The sequence below is a fragment of the Phodopus roborovskii genome, unplaced genomic scaffold (genome assembly GCF_943737965.1).
Source record: "Phodopus roborovskii unplaced genomic scaffold, PHOROB, whole genome shotgun sequence".
NCBI classification, from domain to species: Eukaryota; Metazoa; Chordata; class Mammalia; order Rodentia; family Cricetidae; genus Phodopus; species Phodopus roborovskii.
Window position 1 is genome coordinate 6,788,037 of NW_026126645.1, and position 19,790 is coordinate 6,807,826.

General features: G+C 52.5%; 1 protein-coding gene across 1 annotated transcript in view; it reads left to right on the forward strand.

The window, feature by feature from the left end:
- The first annotated feature begins 432 nt into the window (after nt 1–432).
- Nucleotides 433–19,790, forward strand: part of Padi2 (peptidyl arginine deiminase 2) — a 41,906-nt gene continuing 22,548 nt past the window's right edge. The window contains exons 1-4 of the mRNA XM_051173480.1: nt 433–573; nt 10,844–11,027; nt 12,364–12,436; nt 18,682–18,743. Coding sequence (XP_051029437.1) covers nt 482–573; nt 10,844–11,027; nt 12,364–12,436; nt 18,682–18,743 — 411 coding nt within the window. The 5' untranslated portion in view covers nt 433–481. The remainder of the gene's footprint in view (nt 574–10,843; nt 11,028–12,363; nt 12,437–18,681; nt 18,744–19,790) is intronic.

Genomic DNA, 19,790 nt, shown 5'->3' on the forward strand with positions numbered 1-19,790 from the left:
ATGTCATGGCGGGGTGGGGGGGACTTCCCGAAGATGGCACGATCTTCTTTAAGAAACTTCAGGGGTCTCCTCTGAGAAGCCTTCCCTGACCCCAGACTGGGTCTGGTCGCCTCTTCTGTGTTCCCACCCACTCTTGCCCTGTCCCTTCGGCTGCCCCTACTCTCGTTTTCTGCCCCTCCTGGATGTAGGTGCAGAAAGGGAGATTTATTGAATAAAAGAATGAGCAAGCCAAACATGAAAAGTAGGAATTGGCAATTTGCGGTTGTGGGGCACTGGGGGCAGGGCCAGGCCTGATGGACGGGCAGCAGGCCCACTCCAAGAGGAGTCCGGCGGACAGCCCTGTCCAGCCCCGCCCTCCGGCTGTAATTTAAAGCCGCCCTCAGTCCCGCGGACGGCGCAGGCGCAGCGGCGGGCTCACCTGTGGCAGGTGCTCAGTCCCGGGAGCAGCGGGGACCGCAGACGACTCTGCGGGGGTGATAAGATGCTGCGGGAGCGGATGGTGCGTCTGCTGTACGGGAGCCGCGTGGAGGCGGTGTACGTGCTGGGCACACAGCTCTGGACCGATGTGTACAGGTGAGCCGAATAGGCGAGTCACCCCCTCCAACCCTTCACAACCCTGAGACCCTGGACCAGGACAGCCTGGCTCTAGTACCCCAGTTGTCTGTCCTTCAATTCGAGATCCTTAGAAATCCTGAGAACTCCAAGAAACCTGATATCACCCAGGCCAATGTCGACTTCTACGCAATCCTGAAGCCCTCCAAGACACCCAGTCGCAGCCCCCTCCTCACTCCTCTCTGACTGCTTCTCCTTACCCATGCCTGGTTTCTTCAGCCCCTCTCCCCGGTGACCTCAGCACACACACATAGGCTTTATATAGCACGCCCCCTTTCTCTTCCCCCAGCCCGCCCTGACTCACCTTTCATCCCAGACTCCTGCACCAGTGGACTTACTGCTCCCAGCAAGCAGAAACTCCCTGGGATGTGCTGGGGTCTGGCTTGCTCGAAGGGGAGCTGCCCAGGTGGAATCTGGCCTGGGACTTATCCGATTTCAACGTCCCAGGGGTTGCTGGTGGTTGCCTGTCCCCAGGCACTGGCTGTGAGCTGTGTTACCAAATGCCTTTCCTGACTTCACCCTGAGATTAGAGAGGGTCACTTTCCACTTGCTGATGTCCTGGGAGCCAGGATCTGCTCCTCTCTCCCATCTTCTCTGTCCACACATTTGATGGGGTTTGGGGTACCTTAAACACAGGGTGAAGGAATAGGAAATGGGTAGAGTGTGGTGTGGGACCAAGAAAGATATTGGGGTGTGCATCCTGAGAGACCACATTGAGGTCTGATATGCAATTCTGTGCTCCGAGCATTCTAAATGTTCTGCATTGCTAGGGTGGGAGGGCTTCATGCTGGAAGGAGGGGGCATGCAGGACTCTGAGGTGAGACGCTTTGATGGTGACCTGCGTGGGTACCTCCTCTGTGTGCCTCGTTGTTTGCAAATCATTCTGACATGAAAGCACCCAGCTCTTCCAAGCCCTCCCAAGCCCACCTGTGTGTCTCTTGTGAAGCTCCCACCCTCACCCCCACCCCCACACCCTCCAGTTCCCTCCCAGGTGCCCAGCCATTTCTACAGGAGGCACTGGCCCTGCTGAGCTCAGCAGCCCTGCGATTAGGACCCCCTCTGCTCCTTTATTCCTAGCTTATGCTCCAGCTTCCACACCACCTGGGCCTGAACCTCGGGGTCCTGCGTGTAAACCCCAAGGGAGGACTGGATGGTCCTGAGGGTTGTAATGCCAGGGAGGAATGTGGTCTAGGCGCCAGTGGCCTGGGAGTGTGCCCATCTCTTCCCCTTCCCAGTTCTGAATTGGGCACTGCCAAGGGGTAAGCCAGGATCCAGGGCGCCCAGGTCCTTAAGTCATAGTTGTCACCATGCCTGTCTGCTTGCTGGGGCACTGTGGGTACTTTCTGAAAGGCAGGCACACTGCCGCTGCAAAAGGGGTCCATGCCCAAGTCCTTGTCCTTGCTGCACTCTAGCAGAGGGAAGCCCAGTCTTGTGGGGGACAAAAGGGTGGGTGGCAGCTCCTGTTCCACCAGCCTCAGCCAGGACTCACGGTTCATGGTACTGAGAGTTCCCCAAGACCAAGGGTCAGTGCAGCCTAGACCAGCACCCATCCAAGAGAGGCTGAATGCAGACCCAAAAGACACTTTAAGTGTTGTAGTAGTCTGTGTTTTAAAGTAAGTTAACCGGATATGGGGTTGGTGGTTCACACCTGTAATCCCAACACCAGAGGGCCATGAGTCTAAGGCTCGTTTAGACTACATAGTGGGCTACTAGCATAACCCTTTTTCAACCTTCCCCCAACACAGGTGTGCACACCTCAAAAAATAAGAAAATACCCTTTAATCCCAGCACTAGGGAGGCAGAAACAGAAGGATCTCTGTGTGTTCAAGGCCAGCCTGATCTACATAGCGAGTTCCAGGACAGCCAAGGCTACACAGAGACCCTGACTCCAAAATAAGCAAACAAACAAACCAAAAACAAAAAAGTAATAAAAAATATTTTTTTAAAGTTAGGGCTGGAACCTGGGAGTAGTTGTGCATGCCTTTAATCTTTGGAGTCAGAGGCAAGTATGGACTTCTGTGAGTTTGAGACTGGCCTGGTCCACATAGCGACTTCCAGGCCAATCAGGGCTACATATTAAAACCCTATCTTTAAAACAACAGAAATAAAAGTTAGGGCTAGAGAAGTGGCTCTGAGAATAAAAGTGTTGCCTCCCAAGCATGAAGATCTCAGTTTGAATCCTCAGGTCCCACCTAAAAAGCCAGGTGTGGCTGTATGCTCCTGTGCTCTGTGCAGGACAGAGGCAAGATGGTTGCTGGGGGCTTGCCGGTTACCAGCCTAGTCAGGTCCAGTGAGAGACCCAGGCAAAGAGTGTCAGAACAGGACGACCAACACCCTTCTCTGGCATGTGTACTCACCCCCACACACATATGTGCATGCACAACACACACACAAAAGCTGGAGAGATGTAATTAATGCTCATGCTATATTTTGTTAAGCCCAGCATATCCAAATTGCCGTCATTGGGATACATGATAATGGAAAGCTGGCTTGTGAGAAAGCTAACATTCTTTCAAAGTTCACCTGGAGTGGGGTGGCTGTCAACTCTGCAAGGTCCCCATGGTCACCTATGCTAGCGGTCCCCATCCTGGACAGTACATGTCTGGAGCAGACCCACAATCCATTTGGGGAATTCTTTGCTGAGGGACCTGTTCCCTATGGTGTAGCATGATAAGTAGTATTCCTGTCTCAGTTTACCCGATGTCAGTAGCAGTCTCCCCAACACACACACACACACAATATGACAACCAAAAATGCCTCCAGACAATGTCAGTGGTCCCCAGGAAGCAAAGTTACTGTCAGGCAGAAAGGAGCCTCCTCCAGCAGGACATGTCCAGTATCTGCAGGGCAAGGCTCTTCACAGGCAGAGAGGAGGGGGTCGATGGCCACTTAACACTAGGATGTGATACACCGTCTCCTTTGTTCCCTTGAGACCTGGAAAATGCTCTCTCAGTATCCTGATTTGCCGGTGGAGAAAATGAGGCTCAGAAAGAGGGATTCATAGAGGTGGTGGCGCACGTCTTTAGTTCCAGCAAGTGGATCTCTGTGAGTTCGAGGTCAGCCTGGTCTACAGAGCTAGTTCCAGGACAGCTAGGGCTGTTACACAGAGAAACCCTGTCTCGATATATATATATATATCCATTTGCCTGGTGACAACCAGGACCCAGGTGTAAGTCTGTCCAGGTCAGAGCTCATTGCTTCTTCCTCCTACCCACCCTGTGACCCCTGGCCACCCTTCACCCTGGATGGGAGTCCTCTGCCCCTGAAACATTACCACCCCCCACCCAGCCTCCTTCTTCTCACCAAGTCCTCCCTGGCTGAGACACAAGTCCTGGCTCAGGCCCCCAAGTGATGCTGTCGCCCCAGGACCTCTGAGTAGATTCCACACAGCAAGGCCTGTAGACAGTGTGCCCAGTTATGTAGCAAGGAGAGGGGGGGCCCTCATTCTTTCATCAAGGCCCAAAGGTGAATGAGCGAGCCCCTGTCAAGGGCTGAGGGTGAAGGGGAACCTCTTCCTTCCACACCTTGTGGCCTGGGTAGCAACTGCCCTACCAGCCCAGTGGTCTCTAGGTGGAGGCCGCTTTGAGAAACTTTGAAGCTGTTGGCACAGTAAAAATAGACAATTTTTTTTTTTGTTTTATTTTGTTTTGGTTTTCAAAGATCTTTTTATCAGGATGGAGAGATAGCTCTGTGTGTGGGACCTAAGTTTAAATGCCAGCACCCACATGAAAATCACTGTAACCCCAGCACTGAGGGAGCAGAGACAGGGGCCTTGCTGGGGCTAACTGGCTAGCAGCCTAGCTCCAAGGTCGATTAGAGACCTGACTCAAAGAAATGAGGCCTTTAATCCCAGCACTTGGAAGACAGATGCAGGTGGATCTCTATGAGTTTTAGATCTACATAGTGAGTTCCAGGACAGCCAGGGCTGCATAGTGAGGTGGTTAAAACAGAGGCAGGGGAAGGGGAGGGAGAGAGAGAAATTAAGGCAGATAAAGCAGGTCATCCACTGTTGTCCTCTGGCCTCTGTGAGTATGCACATGTAAACACACACTCCTGCATACACATGCATACACACACACACACAAACACACACACAAACACACACACACAAAGAGAGACCTTGCCGTTATTTACTTAATATTGCTCCCTAACATTTGTTGAACACCCAGTAGCCTTCCTGACATTGACATGCTCATTTCATATGCACTTAATTATTTGCATATGTTCAGCCCTCATACCTGACTTCATGAAATAGGTGCCATTATAGTCTCGTTCACCCTTGAGGAACCTGAAGTCAGACTGCCAGGCTGAGGAGTCCTGGAGGAGAAAGGCCCAGACTGCCAGGGCTCTCTCAGCCTGTCTCCCTGAGATTCATGTTTGGGGCATGGCTCCTCATTTTCCTACAGGATCATTATGGGTTGTGGAGTGAGTGGGTGGGTGGGTGGGTAAGTGAGCTAGCAGGGCCATTGTTGGGGGCAGACTGACTAGCATGGGGTGCCCTTCCCACCTCCAACCTCCATAGACAGACCCTGTTGGATGGGTCCCTGGAAGGTCAAGGGTATGTGACAGAGCTTGGCAGAGCAGCAAAACTTGCTGCCGAGAGAGTGACGAAAGAAGACATCAGGCCAGGTCCCGTGGCCCCATAAATTAGAATAACACCCCGAGCCCTGGGCCCTGGACAGGAGACGCTGCCAGGAGCTACTTAGGACTCAGGTTTCAGACTAGTGCCCAGGGGTAGGAGGGCTGGAGGAAGAACCCGGCACCCTGTGTGCCAAGCCCATAGTCCCTTCCTATAGTGGGGGTCCACAAGGCTCTTTCTTGCCCACCACAGGTCCCTGAGTTAGGGAGATAATGTATTCACAGGGGTTCACACCTCCAAACACCGGTGTTTAGACAGGACCCTCTTGTGTCCAGCCGTGGCCATGCTGGACCCTGAGCTCAGGGGCTTAACAGGCCCAGGCCCACTCATTTAAGTCATTCACTGGAGTCCAGAACAGAAAGCCACCCTTAGCTGTCTCTTCTCTGGGCCTCTGACCCCTATCTGCAAATAAGTGTGTTTACCAGGGGAGGAGGGGCTGGGTCTTGAGGTCCCTAAGAGTCTCTTATTTGACCCCTCTTCTCTGGGTCCTTATCTAGAGGACCATGGTGAGGACTGGTGGACTCCCCCAGGCCTGGGACTCACAGAACATAGTTCACTCACAGCCTGCCATGAGGGGCCTGAGACCTCTTTGAAGCAAGTACTCATTCTGTATGGATTTTGGTGTACTCATCTGTAAAATGGGTGGGTCAGGCGGGCCTCGTCAGATTGTGTAAAGTATGGATTGAGAGCCTGTGGTTTTGCTGGCTGACACCTGGTAAATGCTCTGTAAGTCATTGTGAATCAGATTGGATTTTTTTGTATCACCCATCAAAGTGTTCATGAGACTCATGGAAGAGACATATTGGACAAAAGTTAGTATTTCTCCCTAAGGGAGGGAGAAAGGCGAGCTGGCTGATGGGATCAGGGAGGGCTTCCTGGAAGAGGTGGCAGCTGAGCTGGGTCCTGTAAAACAGACAAGGGTTCAGGATGCAATTGAGGATAGCTCCCATGGGAGCAAACCCACCTGGTAGGAAAGTGGGTCCCATGGAGGCAGTGACCTGGAAGATAAGGCTGTGGTCCAGAGAGCAAGAACTGGGACTTTGGAGCCTTTGCTCCAGGGCTGGACGTCATTTTGTAGATAAGAGGGTGCCCTGGAAGACTTCTGAGGAAGGGAATTGCCAGAGATTACATTGTTTCTTCCCTGTAGAAGGGCCTAGGGCTGCCAGAGACACAGCACCTTGTGATGGAGGCTGCTGGGGCCGCCAGGTAGAGAAGGAGGCCAGCTATACAGATATGCCAAGGTTTGCCTCCATTAGCCCTGCCTAGGCCAGTGACAGCCCTCAGGATTCTGGCCACCACCACCATAGCGAGCCTCGGGTATGAGGCCTGAGATCTTCCTCCCTGCCCTCGTCTCTGTCCCTGAGGGTGCTCACCAGGCTAACACCCTCATCTCCCCCTTCCAACTCCTCCAAAGACCTGAGAGAAGGATGTCACACCCCAGCTGCCAGGAGCTGGGATCACTCCAAGGATGAACCCCAGCTGGTGTTAATGAGGCCCAAGTCAGATGAATAAGCTGAAAGCCAGAGGCCAGCAGAGACCAGGCACATCATGCCCTCAAGTGTGAGGCTGTGTGGGCCTCTCCCGCCTTGCCAGGCTATGTCCAAGACCTTCCCCCACTGTCAGTCTGGGTGGCTCCTAGAGGCCACACAGCATTTAAGAAGCTGGGCACTGGTCTGCCCAGCCATTTCCATGGCCACGATCCAGCGCCAAGCACCATCACCACACACAGGGTAGCTACCATGGCCTCCATCACCAGCTCACTTACCACCCTTCACACTTTCATTATTTTTCTTCTGAAATCCCTCCTAGCTGGCAAGCCCTTGGTGGCTTCCCTTCTTCAGGAGAAAGGCCAGCTCCACCATGTCTGGAACCACCACCACCACCCCCCCCCCCCCGTCATGACCATCATGACCACACCCCCTTCCCATGTGCATGCGCGCATGCCCACACACACACACACACACACACACACACACACACACACAGATCCAGCCACACTCACCTTCTTCCCTTTTCTCTGTGTCAGGCCTCCCTGGTCCCACAGCATCAGGGCAGCTTGGAGCTTGAAATAAATCCTCTTGACACAGAAGTGTGCCTCCCTGTAGCTGATGCTGGAGTTCCAGACCCACGGGCTAAACTGATTCTTCTGAAAATAAGGTTTAGCTCAAATGTTACCTCCTCAGAGAGTCATCTGAGAACCACAGATATCATGCACCCCATATTTTCAGAACCAAAGACCTTGCTTGCACACATTAGGTAAGCACACTGCTGCGGAGCTGCACCCCCCCCCCAGCCAGGCAACCCACGTCTCTCTGTTGCAGTCAACACAGTCAGTTGCATAATCTATAAAAAAGTCTTTTTCTTTCACTAGAATATAAGTTCCATGGGTCAAAAGACATGTTATATTCGTAGCCAGTCTTTTCCCAGCACCCAGACTCTGCCTGGTATGTAATAAAATCTCAGAAAATACGTGTTGACTGTGTGAGCATGCCCCTCTCCTCCAGTAAATCTTTTGACTTACTTTGTTCCTGGACTAGGCCAGGGCTGAAACAGTACGCGGTGGAAAAATAGACACAGGCACAAATCCATTTGTGGAGAGAGGTGGGCATTTGGCAGGTGGAGAATCAAGGAACAGCATCACAGTTTGGGGAGCTGGGAGAGAGCTCAGAGGGGAAAATGCTTGTGTGCCAGCATGAGGACCTGAATTCAGACCCCCAACACCAACACAAAGCCCAGTGCTGCAGCAGCATAGGCCTGGAACCCCAGAACTGAGAGATGGACACAAGTGGATCCCAGGGGCTCGCTGGCCAGCCAGTCTAGCCAAAATGATTCGATCTAGGTTCAGTGAGAAACCAAGGTGGAAATCTATAGAGGAAGACATCCAGCATCAACCTTTGGTCTCCACATGTACAAACACACACATGCCCCCCCACACAAACACACTAAATTAATAAATGTATAAAATTCTCTGATGCCAGCTTGCAAAGCCAATCAGGAAGCATTCTTTTATTCATTTACTGTCATGTCCTGAGTGCTGGGACAACATGGTGCAGACATGTGCTTCGAACCAGCCTCCTGTCCAGTGCATACTCTCTTTAGACTTTCCAGTAAGCCAGGAGGTCATAGCCTCCCCACCCCACTTCTTTCCCTCCCTCCAAACTGTCCCACAGCCTCTAGGACCCCAAGCCATCTGTAGCCCCAGGCTCTTGGGTTTCTGCAGGGGATTCTAACAGGATCTTCCCTGGAGAGGAGGCGGCCAACAGGATCCAAATGGAAAATTGGTGTCTTTGTGGCCTCTGCCAGGGCCTCTCCAAGAATAGCTGTTTGCTCAGCCTCAAGCAGGGTTGGTGTGGGGCTGTGGGAGGCCTGAGGCCAGGAAGCTCTGATGTGGCCCAATGTTAACCCGCTAGATGCTCCCTTCTTTGGTTTCCTGCTAACTCAGAGGGATAGAGGCAGGCGCTGGCATGGTGGACTAACGGGATCCTGGGGGAATCATGCTTTTGATGTGGTTTGTTAAGCTTCGATATCTCAGAGGAACTGCGTTCAGAAGCTTGATTTTATAAAGCCAGATGGAACAGTATTGGTTTAAAGAGGGTGGAGCTCTAGCACCCTCCACGGATTTCTTGGCAGCTTCTACAGACTCACTATAGCTCACTTCCGGGCTAGAACTACCAGACCACACTGCCAAAGGTTAGTTACATCAGTGGTTTTCAAAGTATGGCCTCAGAAGCTTCCAGAACGTACATTCATAGGACCCGGCAGTCTATTTGGACAAAGCCTCTAGCCGCCATTGTTGCTGCTGCTGCTGCTGCTGCATTATTTGAGAGTCACAAGCTTAAGCCGCTTCTTCAACTGAGCCCCTGCTTCATTGCCAGCTGCCCCTGTCTCACCTGGCTCAGACAGACAGCCTCTCAGGGGGAGTAGGAAAAAGAGAAAAAGAAAAAAGAAAGCAATGCTCTGAAGATTTAAACCCAGGCTCTGTAGCACTTGTGATCCCAGCACTCCCAGCAGAGGCAAAAAGGTTGTTGCAAGTTCAAGACCAGCCTGGTCTACATAATGTATTCCAGGCAAAGCTGCCTATGAAGACCCTGTATCCACAAACAAACAAACAGCACCCCAGTGTTTCGGAGATCCCTGGAGCTTGGAGCGCTGGTTCAAACTATACCTCTGAGACATACTCAGGCCAGCATCTCAAATCCCACAAGAATCCTGCTAGAGCCCCTTGACCCAGGGGTCCTTAGAAACCTTCAACCCTGGGTTTACCCTAGCTGCCAGCCCTGGCACCTCCCTCCCCTGGCTTCCCTATCACCTACTGCTGTACACTCACTCCTTTGTTTTCTCTCTCACTTCTTAAAAGGTCAGCACTCATATTTGATTAGAACCCCTGATGTCCCTGTGTAACCTTCACCATCTCCGAAAGGTGTCCAGATGCCACCCTGCTGGAGTTAGAACGGCGGCATATGAATTTGGGGAACATAACTTTTAGTGCCTAGCAGCCAGTGCAAGCCAGTGCCCTCCCTGCCCTAAGTCTTGGGGAGGTCTCACAGCTCCCAAACCACTTCCCCCTCAGCAGGAAGCCATGCATGAGTCCCAAGAGATGACCTTCAGCGGTGAGGAATTCCGGGCCTGGCGATCTTTGAGGCAGAGTCCTCTCTCCTACAGGGCTAGTTCCATCCTGTTAAGTCCCCAGCAGGGAAGAAGGAGGTGTTCCAGGCCTTTGGAGCAAAACCACCCTTCCGTGTAGTCTTGTCTTCTACCCTACAGAGTGCTCCCAAAACCGGTCACCCACCCACCTGCAGAGGCATCAAGAACCCAGTAAGAATTCAAGGCCTAAAATGGGGCTGTGGCTCAACTGAGAAAGTGATTGCCTTGCGTGGTGGCCATGGCTCTGCATTCAGTCCCCAGCGTGGCATGGACCAGGCGGGATGACACAGGCTGATGATTCGGCCTGTGGAGATGGACGTGAGGGAATCAGAAGCTTAGGGTTATCCTCATCTACATAGCAATTTGAGGCCAGCCTGAACTACAAGAGACCCTGCCTCAATAAATAAGTAGTTAGATGAATGGATGAATGAATGGATGAATGAATGAATGAATGAATGAATGAATGAATGAATGAATGAATTGGAGCCTAAGTCAAGTGTGGTGATACATGCCTAAAAATCCCAGCACTGGGGAGGCTGAGGTAGGAGGAGGATGACATTGGGACCAGCCTGAGTGGCATGAAAATATCCTAACAAGAAAAACATTTCTAGCTCTAAGGCTGAAGGCATGGCTGAGTGGCAGACTACTTACCTAGAATAGCAGAGACAGACAGAGACAGAGATGGAGAGAGAGAGACACACACACAGAGAGACAGACAGAGATTTGGGGTTCCTGGACTCCAACTCAGCAGGTGCAAGATTGGCCCAGGACTCTGTGCCCTTCACAATCTCCTGCTACCAGCAAGACTCCGCATCACAGCTAGGTCTGCCTGCCTGGGTCCCACAGACCACACAGCCAGGGAGCCCTGCCCCTCTGGAACTCTCTTGCTGAGGCCCCTGTCCGATGTAGCCCAGGCTCCCCCTGACCTCCTGACCCTTCTCCCTACAGCGCAGCCCCTGCTGGGGCCAAAACCTTCAGCCTGAAGCACTCGGAGGGCGTGCAGGTGGAGGTGGTGCGTGATGGGGAGGCCGAGGAGGTAGTCACCAATGGCAAGCAGCGCTGGACCCTCTCACCCAGCACCACATTGCGGCTCAGCATGGCCCAGGCCAGCACAGAGGCCAGCAGCGACAAGGTACTGTGGCCAGGAAGTCAATATCCAGGACTGAGGGAGCTCAGGGCCATTCTGGAGTCTTGGGGGACAATGGGGTCACATTAGCCTGAGCCATAACAACGGTGTGTGCCATAGATCCTTCCAGGATCCTAGCCGCTACATCAGCAGAGTGAAAAGGGGAAGAAAATGGCCAGGCGTGGAGCCCAGCACTTAAGAGGTGGAGGCAGGAAGATCAGGAGTTCAAGGCCTGCTTTGGAACATAGGAGACCCTGCCTCAAATATTGAAATCTGGAGGCCAGAAAGGTGGCTCAGTGATTAAGAGCACTATCTGCTCTTCCAGAGGACCCTAGTTCAATTCCCAGCCTCCACATGGTAGCTTAACCCTCTGTCAGTTCCAGGGGATCTGGCATCCTCTTCTGGCCTCCAAAGGCACCAGGCCTGCATATGGTACACACAGAAATAGATGCAGGCAAAATCCCATACACATAAAATAATTCTTTCAGTGTAAACGAATGCTCAGTAGTTGCATATCGAGCATGTGTGAGACCGTGAGTTCAATTCCTAGTATAGGAAGAAAGGAAGGAGGACCCAGAGAGATGAAGGAAACAGAAGCTGAGGCAGGCAGATTGTTTCGAGCTTGAGTCCAGCCTCAGCTACTTAGTACCAGGCTAGCCTGAGCTACATGATGACAGCATTTCAAAAATACACATATGCAAAGAGAATCAGGACTTGGGGACACACCTGTAATCAACACTTAGGAGACAGGAGCATCACTGTATTGAAGTTAACCTGGGGCTTATAACAAGTCTTGTTTGTTTCATTTTGTTGTTGTTTTGTTTTGTTTTGTGGTTTTGTTTTTAATGACAACAAATAAATAACTTCTCAGACTCGTAGAATGATTGGAGATTATACCTGTAGCAACCCAGACCTGTCTTAAAGTGGGGTGCTGAGCAATCCGGGCACAGCGATTTGCCCAGGTGACATAGCCAAAGCCAGCTGGCCCCCACTCTGGGCTTTCTCATGAACACAGCTCTAGCCTGTTGCTGTGTTGGCACCAGGCTCCATCCAAGGGTACAATGGAGCCCCTGGGGCTCAGCTGGATCTGGGCATGCAGCACAGTGGGCCCAGGAAGTGGGGGGAGGGGTCAGTGCTAGAGCACGGTAGGGTAGGGGAGAGGAACCCCTTGTCCTGTTAGATTATCTGTGAGAGGCACCTCAGCAGCCCAGGGGTGCTTCCTGGAGGAGGTAGCAGATTATTTCTGTTTTATTATTATTATTGTTGTTGTTGTTGTTGTTTTGTTTTTCACTATAACCTGTGAACCTCTTCTCTCTGTCCCTGTGTGTGCCTCCCCACCAAGGTCACCGTCAACTACTATGATGAGGAAGGCAGCGCCCCCATTAACCAGGCTGGGCTCTTCCTCACAGCCATTGGTGAGTTGGTGCTGGGGTCTGGGTGCCTGCATTTTGTGGGGGTTCTGGAAAAAAATTGCTGAGCAGGTTTCAGTGTGGGAGGCTGGCACCTGGGGCCACTTCTGAGTAATGCCAGCTTTGGAGCCGTGCATGTATTTCTGTGTGTACCACATTTCAGCCTGGGGCCTTTGGAGGCCAGAAGAGTATATCAGGGCCCCTGAAACTGGAGTTACAGAGGGTTAAGCCACTGTTCGGGTGTTGGGGATTGAACCAGGGTCCTCTGGAAGAACAGGCAGTGCACTTAACACTAGGACTCTTGTTTTGTTCAGGGGAGGGGGACTCCTATAGAGGACTTGTACCCCGGAGTCCCCTTCACAGGCTCTGTGAGCTACAGAAAGAGCAAAGCCTCTCTCTCTCTCTCTCTCTCTCTCTCTCTCTCTCTCTCTCTCTCTCTCTCTCTCTCACACACACACACACACACCCTCCAGTCTGGAGACTCCAGTAGCCCCCACTGTCCCCGAGTGTCCTTACTATCATCCCAGATGCCCTGGGCACATAGCTGTAGCCTGGCCTTCTTAACTCATCCAGTTCTTGTTCTGCATTTGGTGTGGTGTGGCCCAGAGAGGTTAGGAAACTCATTCACAGTCACAGAGCAACAGTGTGGCAGGTGGAGTCCAAGACTGGAAGCAATTTCCTGGCTTCGTCCCCTGCAAGGGGACACAGTAAGTAGGCTGAGCAGAGCCCAGGGACATGAACACTCAGTCCCTGCTGCAGAGGCGATTTCATTTATTTTGTTACTGATGTTGTCTATGCTAGAAGGAATCCAGAGGCTTGTTGTGCCCATGCAGCTGTGCTTAAACACTAACAAGGTGGGACCCACCATGCTACCAGTGTCTCCACAAGCTGCTCGCCAAGCTGTGTCCAGGTTTATGCTGGGTGCTTTGATGAGAAGGAAACGGAAGAGGAAGAGGAGGCAGATAAACACAGGACATTTCTTGAGCACCCACAGTATGCCAGGCTCCAGACCTGGATGTCTACTCCCCCATAACTCCCTTTCAGCCTTTTCCAGGAGAGATACCAATACTATGCCCATTAAGCAGATGGAAAAACTGGGGCTCAGAAAAGGCAGAACAAACCTGCCTGGGTTATCTAATTTTCTGATGGTCGTGAAACCTCCCATAAAAACAGACAGCTGCTCTGAGAGGACCCTCCCTTCTCTTCAGTCTCCTGTGACACTTCTCAGCTAATCTCCCCAGGGACCTGAATGCTGTCACTCTGTCCCTCCCTCTGCACCAGGGACTTCTGGGTTCAGGAATGAGGGGAGTCTTGGAATGATGGGGGGGATTTGGAAGTGGCAGCCTGATCCCGGCATGCTAAACCCTGGCATGTGACTGAGTGGTATGTGCAAACACACAGCTTCCACCTGTCTCAGATGACTGCCCCTAGGAAACCCACTCCCAGAGCCAGGGTTACCTGAGGACAAAGGCAGGAGGGCAGCATCCAGAGACCTGTCAAAGAGGGTGACCCAGGCTGGAGCACCCTTAGGATGTGCACTAAAGAGAGGCAAGCAGCCAGAAGGTGGTGGCGCATGCTGTTAGTCCCAGCACTCGGGAGGCAGGGGCAGCTGGTCTCTGTGAGTCTGAGACCAGCCTGGGACACAGTGAGTTCCAGGACAGCCTCCAAAGCAACACAGAGAAGTCCTGTCTTCAAAAACACAAACAAACAAACCAAGCAGAAAGGGAAGCAGGGCCTGGTGACACATACCTGTCATCGCAACTACTCGGAGGCTGAGACAGGAGACTGAAAGCTGCCTGAGCTAAGAGAGTTCAAGGCCAGCCTACATGGCCTAAGGAGACCCTGACTCCCAAAGTAAAGGAAAAGGAGGCGGGGCTGAGATTTATCCACGTGGTGGAGTGCTCCCACAGCATTCTCCCAGAATAAAAGGCAGCCGTTCACATTGTAAAAACCCACTCAAACCATTTTGTTTTCTGGGCAACTAGCAGAAACCAGTAGCCCAGCCATGGTCCGTGTCCCACCTGACTTCTCCTTTCTTGGCATCTGCACTCTGAGTAATTAGAAGCAGCACCTGGGGGGGGGACACCCTAAACACCCCTAGATCTGACCCCACAGAAGCAGTTCTGAGTGAATCTCACTGGGACCGTCCCAAGCCCACACTGAGCAGCAAGAGCCTCAGGACACGCAGAAATAAGCTGTGGCTTTACCTCCTCGGTCCACCTCATGGCGATGTCACACCAATTCCATCAGCCTCAGTTTCTCCATCTGCAAAGGGGGGCTTTGCAGAGCATTCTAGCATGGTGCCTCCAAGGATTTAGGGGAGTGGCATGTGCAAAGGGCCTGTGCCAAGGCACAGCAGGTGCTGAACGGAGGCTCCCCTCCCCCCTACTCTTACTCTGGCTGGAGGAGCTTCATCCTGTGATATGGGAACAAACCAAAGGAGCATCTGGCCAAATCAGACTCTAGATCTCTGCCTGACCCTGCTGTGTGGCACTGACAAGTAGATCACCCTCTCTGGGCTCCACTTTCCCCCAGCTATAGAATGAGGATTTGAGTTCATCCTTTGAGATTCCAATTAGGATTTTTCAGAGGAGAGTGGAGGTGGGGGATAGAAAGGTGGAAGGGGACAGTTATCCTTCCTGCTGGGGTCCTAGCGGGGGAGCCTGGATACTGGAGCCTCAGTGCTTTTTCCCCTCTGTACCTTGGGTAAATGCTGCACATACCCTGAGCTCCCCCCACAGGCCCAGCTCCGGAGCTGTCAGCATCCTCTGCAGGATGTCATTCCTCTGCCAGTCCCCAGAGCCCTTCCTCACACTGCATCCCAAGCTACTGGGACAAGTCAGGAGGCCAGGCCAGCACAGCCACAGGCCACAGGGCTGGCAGCCAACCAAGATGCAGTCACAGCCTCTGTGTCTGGGTTCACAGGGCGATGGCTTCAAACTCAATCCTGGTGACATTTCCCACGAATTCACCCCACACCCCGGCACCCGGGTGCCACCTGACACCTTGGGGTTATTCTGGGTAGCTGAGGCAGGACCTGGAGCCTCTGGGAAATGTCTGGAGCGTGTGTTCCCCTCCCCCTGGGGAGGGCAGAGCTCAGGAGGGCTGTTCCAGCCTCTCTCTCCTTCTTGGCCTGTAGACAATGCCCTGTCAGAGCCAGGGAGAAGGTTCAAGGGATAGCTGGGAGCTAAGGAGGCTGGAGGGCAGCAGGAAGTCAGTTGACTGTGGGGACAGTGACAGGTCCTAAGAGAATTAAGGAGTCTGTGGAAGATGGAGAGGAGGTGGTCAAGAGTGACACTGTGAAAACAGGAATTTCATAATGGGAAGGCAGCAGAGCCTTCTGAGGGTAATAAAGCAGGAGACAGGCTGGGTGTGGTGGCGCATGCCTTTAATCCTAGCACTCAGGAGACCGAGGCAGTCCGATATCCGTGAGTCTGAGGCCAACCTGGTCTACAGAGTGAATTCCAGGACATCCAGATCTTTATAGTGAGACCCTGTCTCAGAAGAAAAGTAAGAAGGAAAAGAGGGAGAGAGAGAGAGGGAGGGAGAGAGGGAGGGAGGGAAGGAGGGAAGGAGGGCCGAGGGGGAGGGAGAGAGATGGGAGACAGAGAGATAGAGAGATCAGGAAGCAATATGACTTTAGGGAGGTGAGGAGAATACAGGGAGGAGGGACCCTGCTGCCCTCAAGTGATCTGTGGCTGTTTGACTTACCTCTTTGTGCCAAGTTAAGCACCACTTTGATAAAGATCTTAATGCTGGGGACAGAGGTGTGCTTGTTACCCCTCCAAGGGAGGTATGTAGAGCACCCACACAGGGCCTGTGAGCTCAGAGCTCAAAGGGAAAGATGGCTCAGCAGTTTAGAGCATTGGTTGTTGTTGTTTCAGAGGATCCTGGTTCGATTCCCAGCACCCACATGATGGCCCACAACTACCTGTAACTCCAGATCCAGTAGATCCAATGCCTTCCCAGGCACCAGGCACAGGCATACATTCAGGCATAACTTTAAACTTTAAAAAAAGAAAAAGGAGCCCCGTGTAGTGGTACACACCTTCAATTACTGCTCTGAGGAACCAGGGAAAGAGAAGCAGGTGGGTCTGATCTCAAGTCCAGTCTGGTCTACATAGCAACTTTCGGGCCAGCCTAGTCTACATACTGAGTTTCAGGCCAGCCAAGGCTACAAAAACAAATAGAAAGGAGAGAGAGAGAGAGAGAGAGAGAGAGAGAGAGAGAGAGAGAGAGAGAGAGAGCTCACCTTCAGTATGGCCCGAAGTGCTTCATAATCTCCCATGATTCCCTGCATGGAAGGCACAGGAGACCCTCTATAAGGAAATTTGGTGTTCCCTTGTGGCCAAGACATGAAGCCACAGGGCTCCACTGTGGGGATGTGGTCAGTGACATTCAGGGGAGCACATGTTGGGACACTGTCCAGGTGTGATGTCAGCCAGGGGTCAACTGGATCAGTAGGGAAGTAGCACAGAACAGATATGTATGGTGTCACCTCTGTGCTGGGTGGCCTCAGACTCCTGGTTTGGTGGCAGCGTGGGTGCCCTTCCTGGAGCTATCGAAGGGAGAACAGCCCTGGAGAGTGTCAGCAGGCAGAGCAGTGTGTTCGTGGAGTGGGGTGTGGCAGGATGGAAAGTTGCTGAAGTTGGGAGCCAGAGTCAACATTGTCCCTGCACCTTGGCCTCTCACTGAGGTCAGAGGACCTCCCCTCTGCACTGAAGTCCTCTGCCAGCCCCAGCCTCATTCACCAGCCTTGTAGGTGGCTGCTGGGTGGCTCCTTAAAGCCTGAGTTTGTTCCTTTCTGAGTTGGGTGTGATTGTATTTCTCTCCGGTGCCACAGGCTCCTGGAGATGTCTGCTGTGTGTCACTCGCTCAGTGCCGAGTTGCAGCAGGTACTCCAGTGGGGTTCCTGGCATAGCCATCGTCAGTGGCATGCCTTGTAGCACAGGGCTCATGGCAGATCCAGGAAAATGGGCACCAGGAAGTGCCTCTTCCCAACATCTCATGGTCTTCCCACTTCCTTCTGCACCCACAAAAGCCATAGTCAGGTCAGTGGGAATTGAACTGTGGACAAAAGAGGTACTCAAATGTGACTCTGGACCCTGTTGGGCTGATGCAACCGGGGGTGGGTACCATCCACCCCCTCCCTGCGTCAGGTCCTTCCTTTCATCCAAAGAAGGGTGTCCCCCAAAGGGATGAATGGGGTACATTCCTTCCCTCCCAGTTCCCACCATGGTTGAAGCCTAATTAGCATGAGACAAGCTCACTGGGGGCAGGGCAGGGTCTGCAAGCAGCGTATCTCATGCTTGTGTGCTCCAATACCTCCCCAGCACCACCCCACCCTCCCCCCTCCAGCCCCTAACCTGGGGCACCTTTACCTCCCCCGGCTGTTAGACAACAGCTGGCAGCATGATAAGTGTTTGTGGCATCCAGGGAGGCCACTAAACATCCTACACCCAGAACAGTCCCACACCTGGAGTTACATGGCTCAGAAAGTCAGCAGTGCCGGCTGCTTCTGTTGGTTGGTACAACTGCTAAACCAGAACTCTGAGAGAAGTTGTGGAGCCTGTCCAAAGTCCCATAGCTCATAACTAGAGAACCAGAGTTCCAGCCTAAGGCTGTCACATGCTGAAACTTCTCTCTGCCCCCATCGCTCCACAGAGCCTCCCCATGGGAGGTTCTGGAATGCTGAAGGTCTCCAAGAGAAAAAGGGTCAGCAGAGACACTGTCCTGGGTCATCTGTCTGAAGCTGGCATCACCAGCTCCCTTAGATGGACAGGGGCTGGAGACATGATTTCTTCTCAACAAAAATAAAATGAGGAGAAAAAGAGAGAAAGCCACAGATAGACAGACAGGTATGTGTGTGCACAGATGCTCCTGAGAAAGGCTGGAAGAGGAATTTGAAATATCATGACACCCTGACTCTACTAATACCACTCTGTGACCTTGGGCATGGGACCTGAGTCTCTCACATGTGTACAGTGAGGGTCAGCCTCCCACCCCACCCCCACCAGGGTTTGCAGAGTCCCTCCCACTTCCAAAGCTGAGGTCCCGTGTCCCTCCCCGCCCCCCAGCATGGTAACAGTGTAAGCAGGTGTAAACAGGGCAAGAGATGATGACCTCATGACCTCAGCAAGAAGTGAACCCAGCACGGGTGGGGCAGAGGAGGAGTGGGGCTGCCGAGGTGGCTCTTCCAGCCTCCCACTATCTGCCTGGCTCTTCAACTCACACTCATCTCTTGCCCACAGAGATCTCGCTGGATGTGGATGCAGACCGGGATGGCGAGGTGGAAAAGAACAACCCTAAGAAGGTTACTGGCCTTGAGGGTGGAAGCTGTTCTGGCCCTAACATGGGGGGACTTCCAGAGCAGACTGCACAGTGCATTCGGCCAGAGCTGTCTACCAGATCGTTCAGCTACTAATTCACAGGGCCTGAGGCTGAGGCTCAAAGCTGGGTGCAGATGCAACACAGCAGGATGGGCACCAGACAAGCCAGGCTTCCTGGAGGATCAGCTTCCCCAGCACGGGTCACAGGGCTGTCTGAAGTATCAATGCATCAGATACAGAGGCTGCCCAGGGAAGCATTTGTTCCCCTTAGGCCTCTTTTAAAATTAAAGGAATTAGGGGTTGTGATAACACACACCCTTCATCCCAGCACTCGGGAGGCAGAGCTGTGCCTGGTCTAGGCTAGCCAAGGTTACATAGTGAGAGCCTGACTCAAAAATCCAGCCAAGTAAAGTTAAAGGAGGCTGGGAGAGGTGGCTCATACTTGTCATCTCAGCATTCAGGGGGTGGAGACAAGAGGATCAAAAGTTCGAGGTCAACCTGAACAGACCGACTTAAAAAAAAATGAAGTGCTTTCTAGAAAGAGCTCTTAAAAACAGATTATAGGTCTCAACAATCCTGCACAGACTCCTCAGGAGCCCAAGAAAGTAGCTCAGTAGATAGAGTGCTTGCCTTGAATGCAGAAAACCGTGGGTCTGATCCCGGGCATCAATACTGGGGCAGTCAAGCAAAGTCATCCAGTCCCTGTGGACCTGAATTAGTGAGGCTTTCCATACCTAGGCCAGTGAAATTGTCACATGTCTTTGCCCACCCTATAAATATCTTTTACATTAGCTAGTAATGGTGATGGATGCCAGGAATCCCAGATCTCAGGAGGCACAGGCAGGAGGATTAGGAGTTCAAAGCTATCCTCTGCTACATAGTGAATTAGTGGCCAGCCTGAGCTATGTGAGACCCTGTCTCAAAACAAGAAATGTATCTCTTATATTCTAGGACCACGTCAGGCCCGGGGACCAACAAAAACCTAGACAGACCAAAGTTCAAGGAAGAATGATATCGGTGACTACATTGTA